The 18,529-nt window shown below is 40.9% G+C and overlaps 1 protein-coding gene across 2 annotated transcripts; it reads left to right on the top strand.

Moving 5' to 3' along the window:
• The first annotated feature begins 420 nt into the window (after positions 1–420).
• Positions 421–17,370, top strand: SIRT6 (sirtuin 6). Of its 2 annotated transcripts, XM_016432085.2 has the most exons (9): positions 446–583; positions 4,753–4,890; positions 6,535–6,662; positions 7,887–8,069; positions 9,022–9,081; positions 13,985–14,080; positions 15,801–15,881; positions 16,464–16,587; positions 16,693–17,370. In XM_016432085.2, exons 4-9 carry the CDS (start codon positions 7,909–7,911, stop codon positions 16,993–16,995), a joined length of 825 nt encoding a protein of 274 aa, XP_016287571.1. In that variant the 5' UTR covers positions 446–583; positions 4,753–4,890; positions 6,535–6,662; positions 7,887–7,908; the 3' UTR covers positions 16,996–17,370. The 2 variants fall into 2 exon arrangements, with proteins under 2 accessions (XP_001374380.1, XP_016287571.1); XM_001374343.4 differs by lacking the exon at positions 4,753–4,890 and having other exon boundaries at positions 421–583.
• Positions 17,371–18,529: the final 1,159 nt, after the last annotated feature.

Genomic DNA, 18,529 nt, shown 5'->3' with positions numbered 1-18,529 from the left:
AAGATGTGGAAACTGAGGTTCATAAAGTTGTCAAATAGCTGCAATCCAAATCTGAGTCCAGATTCAGCAACAGTACAGCTGTCTCCTAAAGAAGGGAGTGAGGATGAGGGCTTCGCAGACCCTTAAAGCGCTTTATAAATGCTATCATTTTAAGTGTCGGGGATGACATTTGAACCCAGGTCTTTCAGACTCGAGAGCTAACAAGAAAGTCACTTTGCTACGCAAGCCCACTGCTCACCTTAGCCTCTCCTCCTCCTCCCCTAGGTTTCAACTTTCAAACTGCCAGGCTGTGCCAGGAATTAAAATGGCCTTCAGAGCTTCGAGTCCCGCCCACATCATCGCGCAGGCGCATACCCTTTACACCCTATCATCACCCCTCCCCTTTCCTTGGGCTCGCGGTTGCACCCTGGTCTTAGAGTTTCCGGCGGAAGCCTCCTCAACAAAAAAAACTTTATTGAGCCAGAGAAAGCTGGGGGGATAGGGTGTCCGGGCCGGGCCGGCCACGGCCTGGGAGACGATGTCGGTGAACTACGCGGCCGGGCTCTCTCCTTATGCGGACAAGGGCAAGTGCGGGCTCCCCGAGGTGAGGCCGGGCAGGGCTGGAGGGACCGAGCTGAGGTCCCCGCTATCCTTCTAACCCCCAGCGGATGTACTGACTTGGGCCACCCTTAAGGGAGTCCCTTTGAGCCCGGCCCCCTCCTTTCAAGGCCCTACCCCCGTGGCTGTCCCCGAAATGAACTAACCCCTCCCCCCCTTCCCGACTCCTTCCTCAGCTCAGAGGCCTTTCTTCGACCATATTCCTGAGGGGAAAGAGACTGGATTGGGGGTGACCCCATTCATAGCTTCGTGTCCCTTTAGTCTCTGTTTCCACATAGCACTTTATGTGGAGGCAGGAGGGGGCTGGTGATGGATGTGAGTAAAGAATGGTCATTTCTCCCCCAAGCCCCATCCTCCTAAGAAAAAAAACTGCCGTGATTAGGGTGGGGAAAACTTGGTTTGAATTAGCTTCAGATGCTTACTACTTGAGCAGCCCCTCAGTCAGTCAATAAATATTTGTTTAGCTCCTAATGTGTTCCAGACTCGGCGCTGAGTGCTGGGCTAGGCAAAAAGACTGTTCCTGCCCCCAATGAGGAGCTGGGGAGACAACTTGAAAAGCAATTATGTGGGAGCAAGTAGGTGACTTAGTGAATTGACAGCCAGGCCTAGAGACTGGAGATCACTATATTTGCATGACCCTGGGCAAATTATTTAATCCTCTTTGACCCACCCTTATCACTATTCTGCCTAGGAACCAATACACAGTATAGATTCTAGGATGGAAAGCTAGAGTTTAAAAAAAAGAAACAAACAACACATATAAATTGGAGGCAGCTAGTTAGCACTGTGGATACTGAGCCAGACCTGGAGTCAAAAGGACTTGAGTTCAAATTTGACCTCAGAAACTTCCTAGCTTTGACCTTGGGCAAGTCTTATGCCTCTTCTATCTTATAATAAATACTAAGATTCTAAGACAGAAGGTAGGGTTTAAAAAAATATATTGGAGGTGATCAATGTAAGGAAGGCATTAGTTATAAGAGGGATCAGGAGAAGCTTCTAGTAGATAAGATTTTTACTGGGACTTGAAGGAAGCCAGGACCCTGCTCAAATCACTTAATGATAACTAGTATTTATATAGCACTTTAAAGTTTGCAAAGACTGAGCATATGTTTTCTCATTTTATCTTCTCAACAACTGGGGTGGGGGGGGAGGAGAGGAACTGCTTTTAATTTTCTATACTGTTGTTATTCCCATTTTTACAGCTGAGAAAACTTGAGCAGACAGAGGTTAAGTAACTTGCCCAGGATCACACAGCCAAGAAGTCTGAAGCTGGATTTAAATTCAGGTTTTCCTGAACCTAAATCTAGCATATGCTTATCTTTTATACCACCTAACTTGATCTCTCAAAGTCTTAATTTTCTCATCTACAAAATGGACATAATCTTAGACTACTACTGTTTTATAGCATTGTTGTGAGAAAAGCATTTTGGTAACATTAAAAAATGACAGGAATATGTTATTCTTATAACTCTCAAGACAAACCACTAAATTTTTTTAGATTCTCTGATATGTTTCTTCAGTAGGAAGCAATATCATTCTCAGAATAAATTTTATTATAATTTCAACCAGTCATGTATGTATGTATGTATAACCAGCAAGCATGTATCAGGTGCCTACCTGAGGCTAGGCACTACCCTCAAAGAGTTTACATTCTGTTGAGGCAGGAGAGGAGTAGGAGAATTTACAACATATTCATAAATGTAAAGTATAGCTAACACGTGTCTTTTAACAAAGATGTTGCTTAATATTTGTCAAGGAATTGAGTGAAAACTGGTAGGATCAGAGTGATCTTCAATAGGACTCTAGCTGGGCCATGAAAGAGATAGATAGTTGTAAATGTAGATATGTAGATATATATAGATATAATTTATGTATATATGCATGTGAATTCTCATATGCATATAAAATATATAATTATGTATATTATAATTTAAATTATATTTGTATATGTATATCAGAATATGAAGAAAGGCATTTTATGGGCTAGAAGAGAGGTATGAGTGCCCATCATTTGCAGGGGATATGGAGGAGATTGCCTTGGCTAGATCACAGGAGACTTTTGAATATAGAATGTCCAAGTTGGAAGGCGATATAAAGCATGGAATGCTGGCAATATAATGAACTTTTAAAAAAGCCCAAACTTTCTGTCTTGGAATCAATACTAAGTATTGGTGGTTCCAAGGCAGAAGAGTAGTAAGGGCTAGGCAGTTGGAGTCAAGTGACTTGCCCAGCGTCACACAGCCAGGAAGTATCTTCGGTCAGATTTAAACTCAGGACCCTCTATCAATAGGCCTTGCTCTCAATTCACTGAGCCACCTGAATCTCCTGTTTAACAAATTTTTAAAGCATGGAATGAACCATAGAATTTGGAAGGCCTCATATGTAAAACTAAAGGGCTCTCATGGATGTGTAAGTGATTTTCCATTTGAATTCCTGGCTCTCTTTTAAGCACAGAAGTGGAACCACTGCCAGAGTCCCCAAGATAGGATCAGAGGTCCTGTATTTAAATATCAGTTCTACTTTTTACTGCCTGAGACAAGTCAGTTAACTTTTCAGGATCTTATTTTTGTTAGCCGCATATTGAGGATTCTGGGGAAAATGCAACTTCAGATCCTGTGTCAGGCAAAATCCCAGTATTTCATAGTTGTAAGAGGTCTGATAGGCCATCAAATCCACTAGTATTTGGCTAAGAATCCTGGAAACTACATCCTTACCAAGTGATTATTCTAGTCTTTGCTTGAAGACTTCTGGTAAATTGGAACCCTACCTTCTAATAATAGTTAACATTTATATAGTGCCTACTTTGTTCGAGGTGCTGTGCTAAGTGCTTTACATATATTACCTTATTTGATCTTCAAAATCTGCTCTGAGACATAGGTGCCACTATTATCCTCATTTTACAGATGGGGGAACTGAGGTCAGCAGAGGTTAAGCGATTTGACCACAGTCACACAGCTAGTTAGTATTTGAGTCTGAATTTTAACTCAGACCTTCCTGACTCTAGGACTTTTGCTCTATACACTGTGCCATCTTGTTGCCCCTCCCAAGGCAGCCTGCTGTGCTTTTAATTAGCTTGCTGTAAGGAAGAAGTTGCTAATAATCAGAGCAGAAATCTGTCCTTTTGCATCTTCTTTTTCTTATTCTTATACTTGCCTTTGGTTTTAAGCAGAACAGATTTAATCCCTCTTCCACAGGTAGTCCTTTTAAAGATTTGAAGATAGCTATCATGGCCTCTTCCCTAAGTCTTCTCTAGGGTAAACATTCCATTTCCTTCATCTGATCCCCCATGGTGAGATCTGGAGGTTCTTCCCTTTCCTAGTTATCTTCTACTAGATGCTGTCCAGCTTATTTCCCCCTAAATGCCCAGAACTAAGCACAATACCCCAGTGTGTTTTGACTAGGATAGGAAATAGTGGAAGTATCACCTTGTTTGCGACATTGTGCCTCTCAATCTAGAATGAAGTCATGTGTGTATGGCCATATCACAACACCATTCTATTGAATTTTTAGTCCAAAAATACTGCCAGGTCTGTTTCAGATGAACTATTTCTTCAATCCTGTATCATGTACCAATATGGGACTCCTCTTCCTTTTGAGTTCCAGGTTTGCTAAAAATGTCCAATCTAGCATGACCAAGAAAGCCAGACCTGAGATGTGATAGTAGCTAACCCTGCTGGAGCAGAGAAGGAGCTAATGAATGATTACTTACATAACTTAGATGGGCTCAAATTAGAATCCCTCTAATTAGATGTTAATCACTCTTCCATCTCCTCTTGTCTTCACTCTCCCTTACTCCTGGGCTCATAAACTTTTCTCTCTAAGGAAGATACTCCTTTCTCTGACACATCCGTCATTGTTCATTCCTCTGCATGGAAACAAACTAGCCAGGTAGTAACTGAAATTTCAGATACCCTGAGCACAAAACTTGAAAATAAAGTTTTCTTGAAATATATTTATGTGCTTGTAATTAGGATAGTTTTTAAAAAAACTATTTTGACCTGTATAAAGACAATGAAAATATATATCAATATCATCAATAAGCAATAAAAAAAAAGAAATATACCTCTCTTCCCAGTGTGGTACACAGTGCATTACTCATGGTAGGAGTCTAATAAACATTTGAAAGAATGATACCAATTTCCCTTTTTCTTTCAGGAAAAATGTGATATAGTGGAAGAATCATGGACTGAGTCAGGAGACCTGACTCATGCTCTTATTAGCTTCCTCCTCAGTTGAGGAAACTGAAGCTCAGCGGGGTTAACTGGTATTTGTTAGTTTTGTGACCATGGACAAGTAAGTCTCTTTACCCTCTCAGCCTCAGTTTCCTTCTCTGCAAAATGATCGTTTTAGTACTTGCTGCCTCACATGCTTGTTGTGGGGACAGTACTTTGTAAACATAAATTGCTATATAAACATGAGCCATCATTGTTTCATAAATATTTATGGAGCTCCCTGATCTTTTTATGATGATGGGAAGAACTTGGTAGAGATGAAACTGATACCATGAAACCTGAGAGTGGTATTGTAGGTAGCAGTCTGGATTTGGGATCAGGAAGACCAGAGTGCAATTGCACCTCTGACACTCACTAGCTGTCCAACGCTGGGCAAGTCAGTAATGCCTCTTTTTCATGGTCTTATCTGTAAAATGAGGGGATTGGACTTAGAGGCTTTTCAGGGCCTTTCCAGCTCTAAATCTGACTCTTTAAACCACCCCTTTTCCAAATCCCCAAGAAATTCATCAATTTGTTCAACCAACCAATTTGATATATACAAAACCCTGTGCCTGGCACTGGGGAAGATCTGAAGATAAATCATTTGTCATTTCTGCCTTCAAGAAGCTTATAGTCTGGTAGGGGAATTCCAGTAGATATATTTTCTGGACATAGGGTAAAGAAAGAAACAAACTTAGATTTGAGGGTTGGCCATTTAAAACACAAAAATAATCCCTTTGTGTAGAAGATGGAGGAGGCCTGACCCCACACAGGTAAGGCAGAAGGTGAAACAAGTGCCATGGGGAAACCATAGGATTAGCCACTGGAATAGCCTGATTGTATGCTGCTGGAGCTCATCATTAAGGGAAATGTGGTTGACTTCTCTGGAAATAGGAAAAGGGAAGGTAATTGTTTCCTTTAGTGGTAAATTTATTTTCTCTTTAACTTGGATATTTCCATTATCAGGGAATCTTTCAACCCATTGAGCCTTTTTATCCTAGGCTCTTCTGGGCCTAGTCTTCTCATAAATTCTCCAGAAGATCTATCTAGCTTGTTATATGGATATTTTCCTCTAGTCTTTGAACATCTTGTGGATTGGGCACTCCATCTCCCAGTCTTTCTAAATTATTAGCCCATTGCTCTTTCTGCTTGTATATGTTATTGGTGAGATCTTTTACAACACTCCCTCCCAAAGCAGCCTGCTGTGCTTTTAATTAGCTAGTTGTAAGGAAGAAGTTGCTAATAACCAAAATAGAAATCTGCCCTTTTGCATCTTCTGTTTCTTATTCTTATACTTGTCTTTGGTTTTAAGCAGAAAAGATTTTTTTTTTGCTTTTCATTATTGGTAATATGTTTCTCTTTATCTAACCCACTGTTAATTTTGGGTCAGCTTGGGTTGATCTTGGGGTCAGCTATAGTCTTTATTTTTCCAAGGTTGTAGTTTATGTTATTTGAAGGCTTATGGCTTCACCAGGAGAATGTTAATGTTAGATATGGATATTTGTAACATGGAGTACATTGGCATCATTGAAGAGCTACACAAGAGTCCATTCTTTCTGCTACTCAGTCCTGGGCCCAACTCATCACTCAGCAATGTTTATTCAAGATATATTTTCTTATTGACTAACCTTCTAGGCAATTACCTGCCATAATCTGGGCATGTGGGTGATATTTTTCCTGAAAATAGATTGATTGGCATCTCTTTTCCTTTTTTTTTTGTCCATAGATCTTCGACCCCCCTGAAGAGCTAGACAGAAAAGTATGGGAGCTGGCACAGCTGATTCAGAGGTCTTCCAATGTGGTATTCCATACAGGTGCAGGCATCAGCACTTCCTCAGGCATCCCAGACTTCAGGTGAGGGGGAACAGCATTGCCTGGTGGCATAGTAACTCAAGCTTGAACTTGTCACCTCTTCCAAATTCATCCTCTGGTTAAGTAGTCTTTGTTAGATGTTCTCTTCATGAGAGGTCATTGAATTGGTTCTATGGACAGGAGAACTGGTGAGGCAGCAGGCTAATATGTCAGTCTTTCTTGGGTTTTGTTTGGGTCTTTTGCAAGTCATTCTAAACACTTTTGCCCTTGAGTATTGACAAGCTGGAGTATGTCTAGAGGAGGGTGACCAGGCTGGGGAGAGACAAGTGAAGAAGATACCATGCAAGGACTAGAGGAGAAAGTTAAAATTGTTCGACCAATTCAGCCTACAGAAGAGAAGAGTCCAAAGGGACATAATTACTATCTTCAAGTATATGGTGCATTTTTTGAAGGGGAAAAGAACCATAATTTTTTTTGCTTAGCCTCAGGGGACAGAACTAGAACCAATGGACAAAACTTGCCAGGAATCAAGTTTTGTTTTAGTATAAGGGAAAACTTCTTAATAAGGAATAGTAGACTCGGCTGTCTTAAAAGATAAATAAACTATTCATCACTGGAAGTAATTTGAACAAAGGTTATAGACTATTTGAGAATCTTACAGAAGGATAATCCTGTACTATATGGGAATGGGGTTGAGATGGCTTCCAAGGTTTCTTCTGTCTCTGTGATTTTCTCATTCTCAGAATAATATAACCAGTAGGTATCAGAATTGGACATTAAATTCAAGTTTTCTGACTTACTACTCCATGATGGTGCTTAGTTTAAAGAGAAGTGCACTGGTCTTGGCATTAGGAAATCTAGACTTGAATCCTTTGCTGATACTACCTGGGAGATTCTGGGGAAATCACTTAACTTTGGCTTCTTAATGTGTAAAAAAGGGATAATAAATCTTGTAATATATATATATCCAAAAGGGTTGTGAGGAATTCACTTCCTAAATCTATAGAAAGTTTTTGGACATGGACAGTGAGGAATTTATTTTGCATAACTAATATTTATTATACAAACAAAATCTATAGAAAAGGCTAAAGCAATGTTTTAAGTATAGATATAAACAGAAAAAGAACAACCTCTCTCCTCCAGGTCCTGCTCAGGCAAACTAGATTCACAACCAGGAATTAGGGAAGGTACAGATGACAAGTGATCTCCCAGTTGAGCCCCCTGTTTTCCTTGCTTTTCTCCTTTCTTTTTTTTTTTTCATTCTAGGGGTCCCCAGGGTGTGTGGACCATGGAAGAAAGGGGTCTGGCACCCAAGTTTGACACAACATTTGAGAGTGCCCAGCCTTCTAAGACCCACATGGCCCTGATTCAACTGGAGCGAGTGGGCATCTTGAAATTCCTGGTGAGCCAGAATGTAGATGGTTTGCACGTACGCTCCGGCTTCCCCAGGTACATTCTTTCTTTGTAGTTTCCCCCTGTACTGTCAACTTATTGAACCCTGAAAGCAAGAATACTCTCTTTGGGATCTGGTGCCAAGGCAAGCCCAGGGTCCAAATCTAGGGTCAGATTACCCCCCATCTCCCTTCAGTGTTTGTCAGGGGCCTTCTGGGATCTTTCTGACACTTCATGGTCTCACTCTGTTTTCATGCTGTTCCCTTTATCCTTTTTCCAGCCTGGAATAGTACTCGAGGGTTCCCTTTTCAGCTCTCTTCCATATCTTTTGGCTGGGGTTTCAAGGACACATGTTTTCTGTTTCAGGCATCATAACTGAATTCTGACCCCTTCAGACACACTGTCCTAAGGTGATTCTTGGTCCACTGAAGAGCATATTCTGTGATATACTTTTCTTAAGTTGGGGTTTAAAGTAATTAAAAGCTTTCTGTGAAGAGGGAGGGAGAGAGCTTTGTATTTGCTATGCAAGAAGATTCTGGGGCAAAATTCAGAGTATGTCAGAACCAGTCTTTAAGAGTCAGTGTCAGGATTTGTATGGAAAGCGGATGTGCCTGAGAGGGGCACTGCACCAGACTTCTTAAGAGACTGGTCTGATGATCCATTTAAAGAATAGCAGCTCTCACCTCCTTTGTACACCTGAGGGACCTTCCGCTCTTTGGGATAATTCTAGAAAAAAGCTTTTATATTGTTATAGCACTTGTAGGTTTCCAAATACCTTTTCTTAACACTTGAGAAGAAAGAGTAAAGGTTATATATGAATCCTATCTTGCAGTGCAGGAAATTGAAACCAAGGGAAAATGGCTTTCCCTGAGCAACAGGTAGTGGCAAAGCCCAAACTCCAAGGTCTCTGGACCTTCACTACCAAGAGGTAGTGAAGTAACCTGAACTTTGAGGACCAGGGAAGGTTTAGCTCTAAGATCCTATACACCACATTTCCTCCTTTCCACAGGGACAAACTGGCCGAGCTCCATGGGAACATGTTTGTGGAAGAATGTGCCAAGTGTAAGACGTGAGTGCCCCAGTTGCCTCTGGATGGAAGGAGGGAGAAGGGGAGGAGTACACAGGGATTGTTATAGAAGCCCTGGGGGAGGAAGATAGATGACTTACCTAAAAAATCCCAAGGACCTCTTACCTATGCCTCTCCTACCACTTCCCTAAGCCATGAACCCAGGCAATTCTAGAAGAAAGGGACTTTATATTAAAGCTATGTAAGCTAGATTGGATTTTCTTAAAGAAGCAGTGTCTAATACAGTTCCTGACCAAGAGATGCCTACTTTTATAAATATGATTAGTCTTTAATTGAATAAAGTAAATTGCCCCACTATCCTATGTAAAGCTTTCTAATGCATGAATTATTAATAATAGCAGTAATATCTGATAATGTACACATTAACAGAATTCATGAGATAGCAGCAAACAAGATGGTAGGATCATAGCACTAGAACTGGAAGGGGACTCAGAGACCATATAATTCAATCATTTCATTTTACAGAGAAAGAAATTGAAACCCAGAGAGATTGATGCTCCTGTTATTTTTTTTAGGTTGATATATACATTTTCCTGAAAAACTGCAAATAGTTTTGAGTTTATGGTCTTCTTTTATTTATTTAGAGGCTAGATCTCCCTGTCTTGCCCAGGCCACTCACAAGCCTAGTTCCAGTACTGATTGGCCCAAAAATTTTAACCTGCTCCATTTCTGACCTGGACAGCCTCCAGGGGGCCTTTAAGTCCTGAGGTTTCACCATGCTGGTGGCAGCACAACTCAGAATTCCTGAACTCAACAGTACACTAGCATGGACCTCAGCTGGGATTACATTCAATGCCATACCTGCTTTATTCGTGATTTTATTTTTTAAATTTTGTCTGTATTCCAATAACAAATTTACACATAAGTTTTCCAAAGTTATTTGATTCATGTTGTCTCCCTCCCTTTTTCCCTCAACCCTCCTGGAGTTGACAAGCAATTCCACTGGGTTATATATGTATTGTTACTCAAAACATATTTCTGTATTATTCATTTTTATAAGTGAATAATCTTATAAAACTAAAACCCCAAAACACATACCCAAATAAACAAATGATAAATTATATATTTTCATCTGCATTTCTACCCCATCACTTACCTCTCTGGAGGTGGATAGTATAAGTCCCTCAGAATTGTCCTGAATCATTGTATTGCTGAGATTAGTTAAGTCTTTCACATTTGATTATTCCACAGTATTTCATTTAGTGTGTAAAATGTTCTTCTGGTTTTGCTTATTTTACTCTGACTCAGTTCATGTAGGGCTTCCCAGCTTTTTCTGAAATTATTTTGTTCGTCATTCATTACAGCACAATAGTATTCCATTACCATCATATACCACAATTTGTTCAACCAATACCCAATTGAGGGTCATCCCTTTAGTTTCCAATTTAAAAAAAACAAACCCTTACCTTCTGTCTTAGAATCAGTACTGGGTATTGGTTCCAAGGCAGAAGATGGTAAGGGCTAGGCAGTGGGGGTCAAGTGACTTGTCCAAGGTCACACAGCTGGGAAGTGTCTGAGGCCAGATTTAAATCTAGGACCTCCTGTCTCCCAGCTACCCCTAGTCTCCCAATTTTTGGCCAGCACAAAAAAAGCATCTATAAATATTTTTGTGCAAACAGCTTTTCCCATTAAAAAAAAATCTCTTTGGTATATAGACCTAATAGTGCTATTGTATAATTAATTTCTGTACCCTAGAACTCCAGTTCCTAGCATCCCATGTTCCTTCTCATGTTATGTGCTGATGTAGGAAGGGTATAAATTTGATGTAGCCCCACCTCTCTCCCTCTCTTTCGGTGATAACAGGCTGTGGAGGTGAGGTGAGGCAAGAGGCAGGAGAACTTGCTTACATGATTTTAATTTTGTTAGATATTTAGGTGTTTTTTTACTTCTATTTTCTTTTCCTTCTACTTCAAGTGATTATTAATAAACTATAAAATATAATTCTTGGAGCGTTGGATATTAATTTAAACCTTACAATTGCTAGATTAAAAGATGTGCATTCTTTTAAAGCCCATTGGGTATAATTCCAAATTGCTTCCAGAATGGTTGGATCATTTATTTGTGATTTTAGAGGGTAAGCATGAGTTATGAGGTATACACTTTAGGGTATAGGAGTAAAAATGAGTAACTATTCCTAGTATTTAAAAATACATAGGATTTTTAATACTAAATCAAAAGAGAGGGAAAAGAAAAAAAAGTTTTTTCAGTCAAGTGAGCAGATCAAAGAGAGACAGTGCCTCATACCTGCAACACTTTACCAAAAGCACAAGCTCCAAAAAAAGAGCCCTGCAGCGTGGGTCTCAGCCAAGTTTATCTCCTAAGCATCCTTATGTAAAATGAGGACGTAACTTAAAAGGATGCTGGGAATGTAGCTCAGGTGTTGCAAATTTTCTGTCTGAACATTTTCCCCTGTGATCCTTTGGAGACCAATCTCCCCAATGGATCATTTTAAACAATTAACTAAGGTACATAAAATTTTACACAGGGAAAATACAAAAACTTGGAGATAAGGAAACAAAAGGGAATCAAGATCAAAACCACTTAGGGGGCAGTCCCTTTTTGTTACAACAAAGTACATATAAACAAATGTATTCAACCCCCCCAAAGTTCAGTTCTGCACATTCAGTTTTGCTCAGGAACTCCTGGAACAGTGTGCGGTCTCCACGGGCATTTCCATGGCATCTTCCACAAGGAAATCAGTCTCTGGATTCTGGGAGGCAACAAATTTCTTATCCTTAAAAAAATTTTTTCTCAAAAGGAACTTAAAACTTTTCATTACAAAATAAAAACACATTCCCCCCCCCCCCCCAAGGAGGATATAGGGATACGCATAGGAATCACACAGGGACATATGGTCAAGTCAAAAGGCATATGGTTCAATTATCAAAAACATCAAAGAATTCAAAAAAAATAAAAAATAACCTCTGAGTGAACTATAGAATATAAAAAAAAGGAAAAAATTCTAGGAAAAAAGGGGAAAAAATTCACAAACCACAACAGGTTCTTGTAGTGATCCATGTCCTATAAGCCTACAGTGACAATCACTCACTAACCCAATTTAGCAGTCTGGACTACAGTAAGTCACATCATGAAAGAAAATGGGGGCGGGGGGGGCAACTAGGTCTCAAAAACAAATGGGAAATAGCATTCCCAGGTTTGACCCTTTTTTCTGCTTTCAAGGATAATGGAGCTAGAGCTAGAACAATTAATGTTATATACTTGATAAAGTGTGGTACAAGAAAGTCCTGCATTTAACACATGTTAAACAGCTACAACCTCGAGTCTCACACCTGATCAAGACCTTGCGCTCTTTGAGCAGAATGTCATCAATCCCCATAGGATTTTTTACCTTTTGTGCTTGTTCGGCGCTCTGCAGGTCAACTTCTGTGCTCCTTTGTGGTCTGTTTTTTCCTTGATTCAGACATAATCATTGAGCAAAAGTCTCATGATATAAGTTAGTAGTGGCAGGTTGAAAATCCAAAGCTTTTTGGGTACGCATCTATATGGTAGGCAAATGGACATCTTAGCTTATCCTGTTGCAAAAAGTAAAGAAGTTTAAAAAAAAAATCTTTTCAGTATTGGTGAGGTGCTTTAAATACAAAAAATGAGAGAAAAACTCAGATGCTGTATCACACATGCAGGAAGAAAAACAATAATGAAAAAATATAAAAGTTGTATATATTTCACAATTACAGAAGTAAAATATAGAGGCTATTTGCCAAAACACAAGATTCATGTCCTCTTTAACTTGCCATGATTCACAGAGTGCAAATAAGGTAGGTAAAGTAATGGAGGTATAGCAGCAATAATACATTTCAGAGAAAAAATTTGCAGAGGGCACAAAATGTTATAAAAATATAAAAGGTACATCAGGTCAATATAGGTCACTAATATAGTTGTTGATTTTTATTTTTGTTTTTGGAGTAGGACTTAGTTAGGAGAGAGGACCAGTACCCCTGAAAAGATAAAATTAATCCCCTTCCGCTGGGCTGGGGTTTGGGGCAAGGAATTTAAAGCTTACCAGTAGCAAGAACAGCAAGCAGCAGTGACAGCAGAAGGAGTTAGCAAGAACAGCCTCTGTGAGAGAGAGACCCAGCTACCTGGCTCTCCTGGTGGGCAGATGTAGGCAGTGAGCCTGAGAAGGCTTTAAAGGGTTTTCAGAAGGGAGAAGAAAAAGGGGAGAGGGGAAAATCATGGCAGGAGAAGAAATCTGGTTCCTCTAGTTCTGGTGTCCCTTCGTGGTCTCCAAAAATTTGTAGGAGTAAAAATGAATAAATACTAGTATTTAAAAATATATAAGATTTTTAATATTAAATCAAAAAGAGGGAAAAGAAAAAGAAAAAAGGTTCTTTCAGTCAAGTGAGCTGAGTAAAGAGAGACAGAGACTCATACCTGCAGCCCTTTACCAAAAGCATAAGCTCCAAGGACTTAACTTAAAAGGATGCTGGGAATGTAGCTCAGATGTTGCAAATTTTCCATATACACAAGGGGAAAGTGCCCACCCACATGGATAAGATTGAAGATTGTTCAAAAAAAGAAAAAATTCTTAGTGGTTAAGTTTATATAAGGAATTTTTTAAAGTAAAGATTATGTTAATTAAATAATGGGAAATTATAGTTGTCCCATAAAATTTAGTTTTTTGAAGCCACAATTGGAAGAGGAGCTCTCTCAACCTTGGCAGACCACAAGCTGGCAAGGGGGATAAGGTTATACCTGTCAGAGCATCTCAGGCAGTTAACTGACCAGGTGGTAAATTTGATATCATGGAGTTAGCTATAAGGATAAATATGACTAAGAGAAATTCACAAAGTTCATGTCTAGATCTACCCCTTTCCTCTCTTTCTCTCTTCTTGTTCCTTTCTTATTCCTGACCTCTCTTTTTCAGGCAGTATGTACGAGATGTGGTGGTGGGCAGCATGGGCCTCAAGGCAACAGGTCGGTTGTGCACTGTGGCAAAGGCCCGAGGTCTCCGGGCCTGCAGGTAAGTGACATAATTCCCCTACTCTAGTTAACTCTGTGACCTGGGAAAATTGAAATTAGATTTGAAAATTAGATTTTAGAGAGCAGCTGTTCTAGTCATTTCTACTCTTTTACCCTTCACTTCCTCATCTGTAAAATGAGGGGTTAGTGGCCTCGGAGGTGCCTTCTAGCTGGAGAGCTAAGATCCCAAGTCATTGGTTTATGCTTCAGGTTCCTCATATGTAAAAAGGATTCATTGTCCTTATATTCCTTGACCTCATGGGGCTTTGATAAGGAAGTGTTCACCATGGGAAAGGGCATTGTTATGCTGGCCTGTTTCTGTCCTAGGGTTACCATCAAAGTCTCTCTAGCATGGACTAGTCCTGGAGCTCTGTTAACATAACTTGGAGGACTTACTGGTGTCTCCTTCACTCAGTCAGCAAGCATTTGTTAAGCCATTTCCATGTGCTGGGCAGGCAGTGTTTATGGCTCTGGGAATGCATAGGGAAAAGGTACTTCCATTTCTACTTACATTCCATGCCACAGCAAAGGAGAATTTTAGTGGTAGAAAGAAACATACTGTAAATATTCTAGTGGTCAAATTCAAATAGAAACTGATCTCTGATGGTGCATATTGGCTTTGGAAATCACAAATTAACATTATATATGTTGTATTATTTATTTTATTAACATTTCCCAATCATATTTTCATCTTTACTCTTTTTGAGACCTCTACTGTTGAGCAATACCACCAATCTCTTCCCTCTAAGCAGTCTCCTTTTATTTATTACTCTTATTGCATAATAATGCTAATTGTATATTCCAGACTAACACCAAAAGGATGTAGGATAGTAGTTTAGCTAAGGATGGGTCCTTAGAGATCATCTAGTTCTTGGCAAGTAACTTGACCAAGGTCTTAAAGCCAGGCAGTGCTAAAGCATAGACAAGAACCAATAGTCACAGAAGACAAGTGGCAAAGACTCAAACCCAGATCTCCAAACTTCAGATTGTTTCCAGTCTACTCTTTCATATCATTAACCTAAAAGAGCTTGCTTTTCACTTGCCTTTGGTGCCCACCTTTCACCCAACTCTCACTTGTGGCTCCAAGAAGCTAAAGCATGCACATTTACTCCTCAGTAAAACTTTCAGTAGCCTGGGCTAACCTAGATTGAAGTTCACCAACACGCCTTAAACCTGTTGAAAAATTAGGAAGATGTCTACCCCAAGCATGTGAAGACTTCCCTGGGCAGAATGGATGAATAAGAATAGTTTTTTTCCAAGGGCCATGAGGTGGCTGAAGCAGGTGCTGTGGAGCACCCAGAGCTTGATCAGACATGGAAGATACCAAGGTCATCCATTGTATCCCTGGCTATATCCAGTCATCTTGACTTTTCTCTTGCCATTGGACTTGGATGACTCTGTAAGAGAGAGTGAGGTTGATGACTATGCACCTCTACCTGACTGACATCCAATTCATTTGAAAGTCATCATCCAGTGATGTCATTGATCCTTTTCAGAAACAAAGGACAAACAAGGAATCATTATCCAGAGTCATTCCTATTGGGAAAGATGTCTTGGGCTAATTAGTAGAATCCTATTTCCAACAACTCTAGTCTGGTTGGCTTCTTCCCTGATACCCTATTGATGATGGCTTAAGGTTAAGCAGCTCAATTTTGTCTTTGCTTGAGGGTAGCCAGTCACAGGTGCTCAGTGACTTAGGGATTCCTATTTGCCCATTGTAGGGGGGAACTGAGGGACACAATCCTGGACTGGGAAGATGCTCTACCTGATCGAGACCTCAGCCTTGCTGATGAAGCTTGCAGGTATGATAAACTCTGAGTACTTTGCTCCCTCCTCTTTCATCTTCCCTATCCTTCCTCTTTCTGGGGTCAGTGGTAGTAGGGAGTACTTGTGGTTTATGGGAATGAAAGTACTAAAATAGTACTGGTTGGATTAACAGGACTCAGGACTAAATGATATATGAAAATACTGTTAGCCTCTCATTTTTTTCCTATAGCATTTCAAAATTCACAGAATATTCTCATTACAAAACAACTTTAAAAGGATAATATTTGTGTTATTCTTCCATTTTAGCAGATGAACAAGCTCAGGCTCAAAACTCAAGTTCTGAAGGGATAGAAAAGCTCTATCCAGTATAGGAATCAGTTTTGAATCTGGGCGTTCTGATTCCCAACTTTCAGTATTCTTCCCCTACACCTTATTGAGTTTGGGGAACAAGGAGAGGGAGAATGCAGAGATAATAGTGGTTTTCAGCCTGGGGGACTAGGAAGGTGACAGTGCTGGCCTTAGCCCTGTGGTCTTACCATTGTGAGGAAGAAGAAAGGTCCACATCTAAGGAGATCCAGGGAACCGAGTGTATTGAGATCATCCCCTTTAATTCCTAGGAATGCAGATCTATCCATCACGCTGGGTACATCACTGCAGATACGACCCAGTGGCAACCTGCCTCTGCTCACTAAACGCAAAGGAGGCCGCTTGGTCATAGTCAACCTGCAGGCCACCAAACATGTGAGTACTTAGCCCCATTTACTCCATGAGAGGGTCTAATCCCTGGCCTCATCTTTCACCTGGCAAAGTTCCCTTCACTTAGGTCTGCCTCCCCTTTCCTCCCAGGATCGCCAGGCTGACCTTCGAATTCATGGCTACGTCGATGATGTCATGGCCAAGCTCATGAAGCACCTATGCTTGGAGATCCCTGAGTGGCAGGGGCCCCTTGTGGTGGAACAAGCCCCACCCCTCTTACCCCTTCCGATACAGGTGAAAGCTGAGCCCCCCACCCTGCAAGCCCTGCCTGCAGCACCCAAGGCAGAGGCCTCTGTCCAGCGCCACAGACCAAAGCAGGAAGGGGGCAAACGGGAGCAACCCCCTGCTACCCAGCTGCCCAAGAGGCTGAAGGTGGAACCTATGCCCAGCTGAATTGGTTTGAGACAGCATGTGGACTCAGCCTTATATATTCCTCTCTAAGCTCCAGTCTTCCTCACTGTACAGAGGGGGGATACACTCAAGCAATATCTATAGGCCTGTCCAATGCTAAGTCCCAGCGACAGTGTGCCCTAGTAGAAGGAGCACTGGACTTGGAGTCAGAGGACTTGGGTTTGAATCCCATCCTGTGTAATTTTGGAAAAGTTGCTACACTCCTCTGGGCCTTATAGTTTCATATTTGTAAAATGAAGTTGAACTAACTAATCTTGAGGGGCTTTTCCAGTTCCTATAAGTTATGATCCTATGATGGGAATGAGAAAGTCTGGGTGGGTTTTTTTATTTTTAAATAAATTTGGTTTCTTTTTTTCATACTAGAGGGTTTTTTAAAAAATAGAAACAATTTTATTTTCCTTCTGTTTGCAAAACAACATCATCCAGCCTTCTGGTCCCCTCTAAGGACCTTGTCTTCAACCCTCTATGTTTCTTTCTCACTGTAGTCAGAACTTGTTCTCTACCTCTAGACCAGTCATTGGAGTCCTATGTGACCTTCACTAATTTCCTTCTCTCTGAGACTCATTTTTCCTTTCTGTAAACCTGAAGTCTTTTCTATCTCTAAATCTTCTGATTCTGTCATGCCTGCTCTTGTCCCTCATCTTCTCTGAAGTCGTTGGGGAATCTGGTGCTAAGAACAACAAACATAAGAGGGGCCTGTGGACATTCTCAGGCAGCCCCTAGGACTCTTTACCTTTGCCAGTCCCACAGAACCTGTTTTTTCCAGCTTGTCTTCTGAGACATGTTAGAGACCAACCAGCTATCCTCAGGCAGAAGAGGAGTTTAATGAGAAGGATTATAGCACCTCTAGATGCTTCTCTTGTGTTACAACCTTCCCATTGACAGTTCAGTGGCAGTTCCTGATCCTTGAGCATAAATGGGTCCTTTTGCCTTCTCCCTGTTGCCTGGGCATGTGCACCTACCTCTTTCTGCACAAGATTCACAGCCATACTTGGTGAGTAAACTGTCAGGGTTGCTAAGATAAGGGAGAATCAACCCTAAAGCCCCAACTGAGGTTCCAGTTCTAGCTTGGGCACTAGCTGTGGAATGCTGGGCAAGTCCCATCCAATCTCTGGACCTGCTTCAAAATGAGAGGGAAGACTAAATGGTTTTTAAGATGTTTTCCAGCAGAACAGCTCGTGATCTCTTTGCTTTTCTGATTGAGTCTCCTAAGTGTGGATTTAGTGTTAGGGACCAAGGTGGGTTGACTTTCAGTGCAATATCCCATCCTGGCCCAATTCTGGGCCTCTAGCTTCTGCTTTGGAGGTTTCTCCAGGTGTCATCCACCTGAATTGATCTGGCCCATAGTCATTGAGTCTATCCTGGCCCTAGCCTGGAAAGATGTAGACATTTGTTAAGGGAGAGAAGGGGAGGACGAAGCTACCTGGTCCACAGGCCTTTCTGCCAAAACTATTGGGATCCCCACTAGGGCCATGTAGAGCATTTTCTGTGCAGTCCCTGCTCAGGGGACCACAGG

The sequence above is a fragment of the Monodelphis domestica genome, chromosome 3, assembly GCF_027887165.1.
Source record: "Monodelphis domestica isolate mMonDom1 chromosome 3, mMonDom1.pri, whole genome shotgun sequence".
In the NCBI taxonomy this organism is placed as follows: domain Eukaryota; kingdom Metazoa; phylum Chordata; class Mammalia; order Didelphimorphia; family Didelphidae; genus Monodelphis; species Monodelphis domestica.
This window is presented reverse-complemented; position numbering and strand designations above follow the sequence as displayed.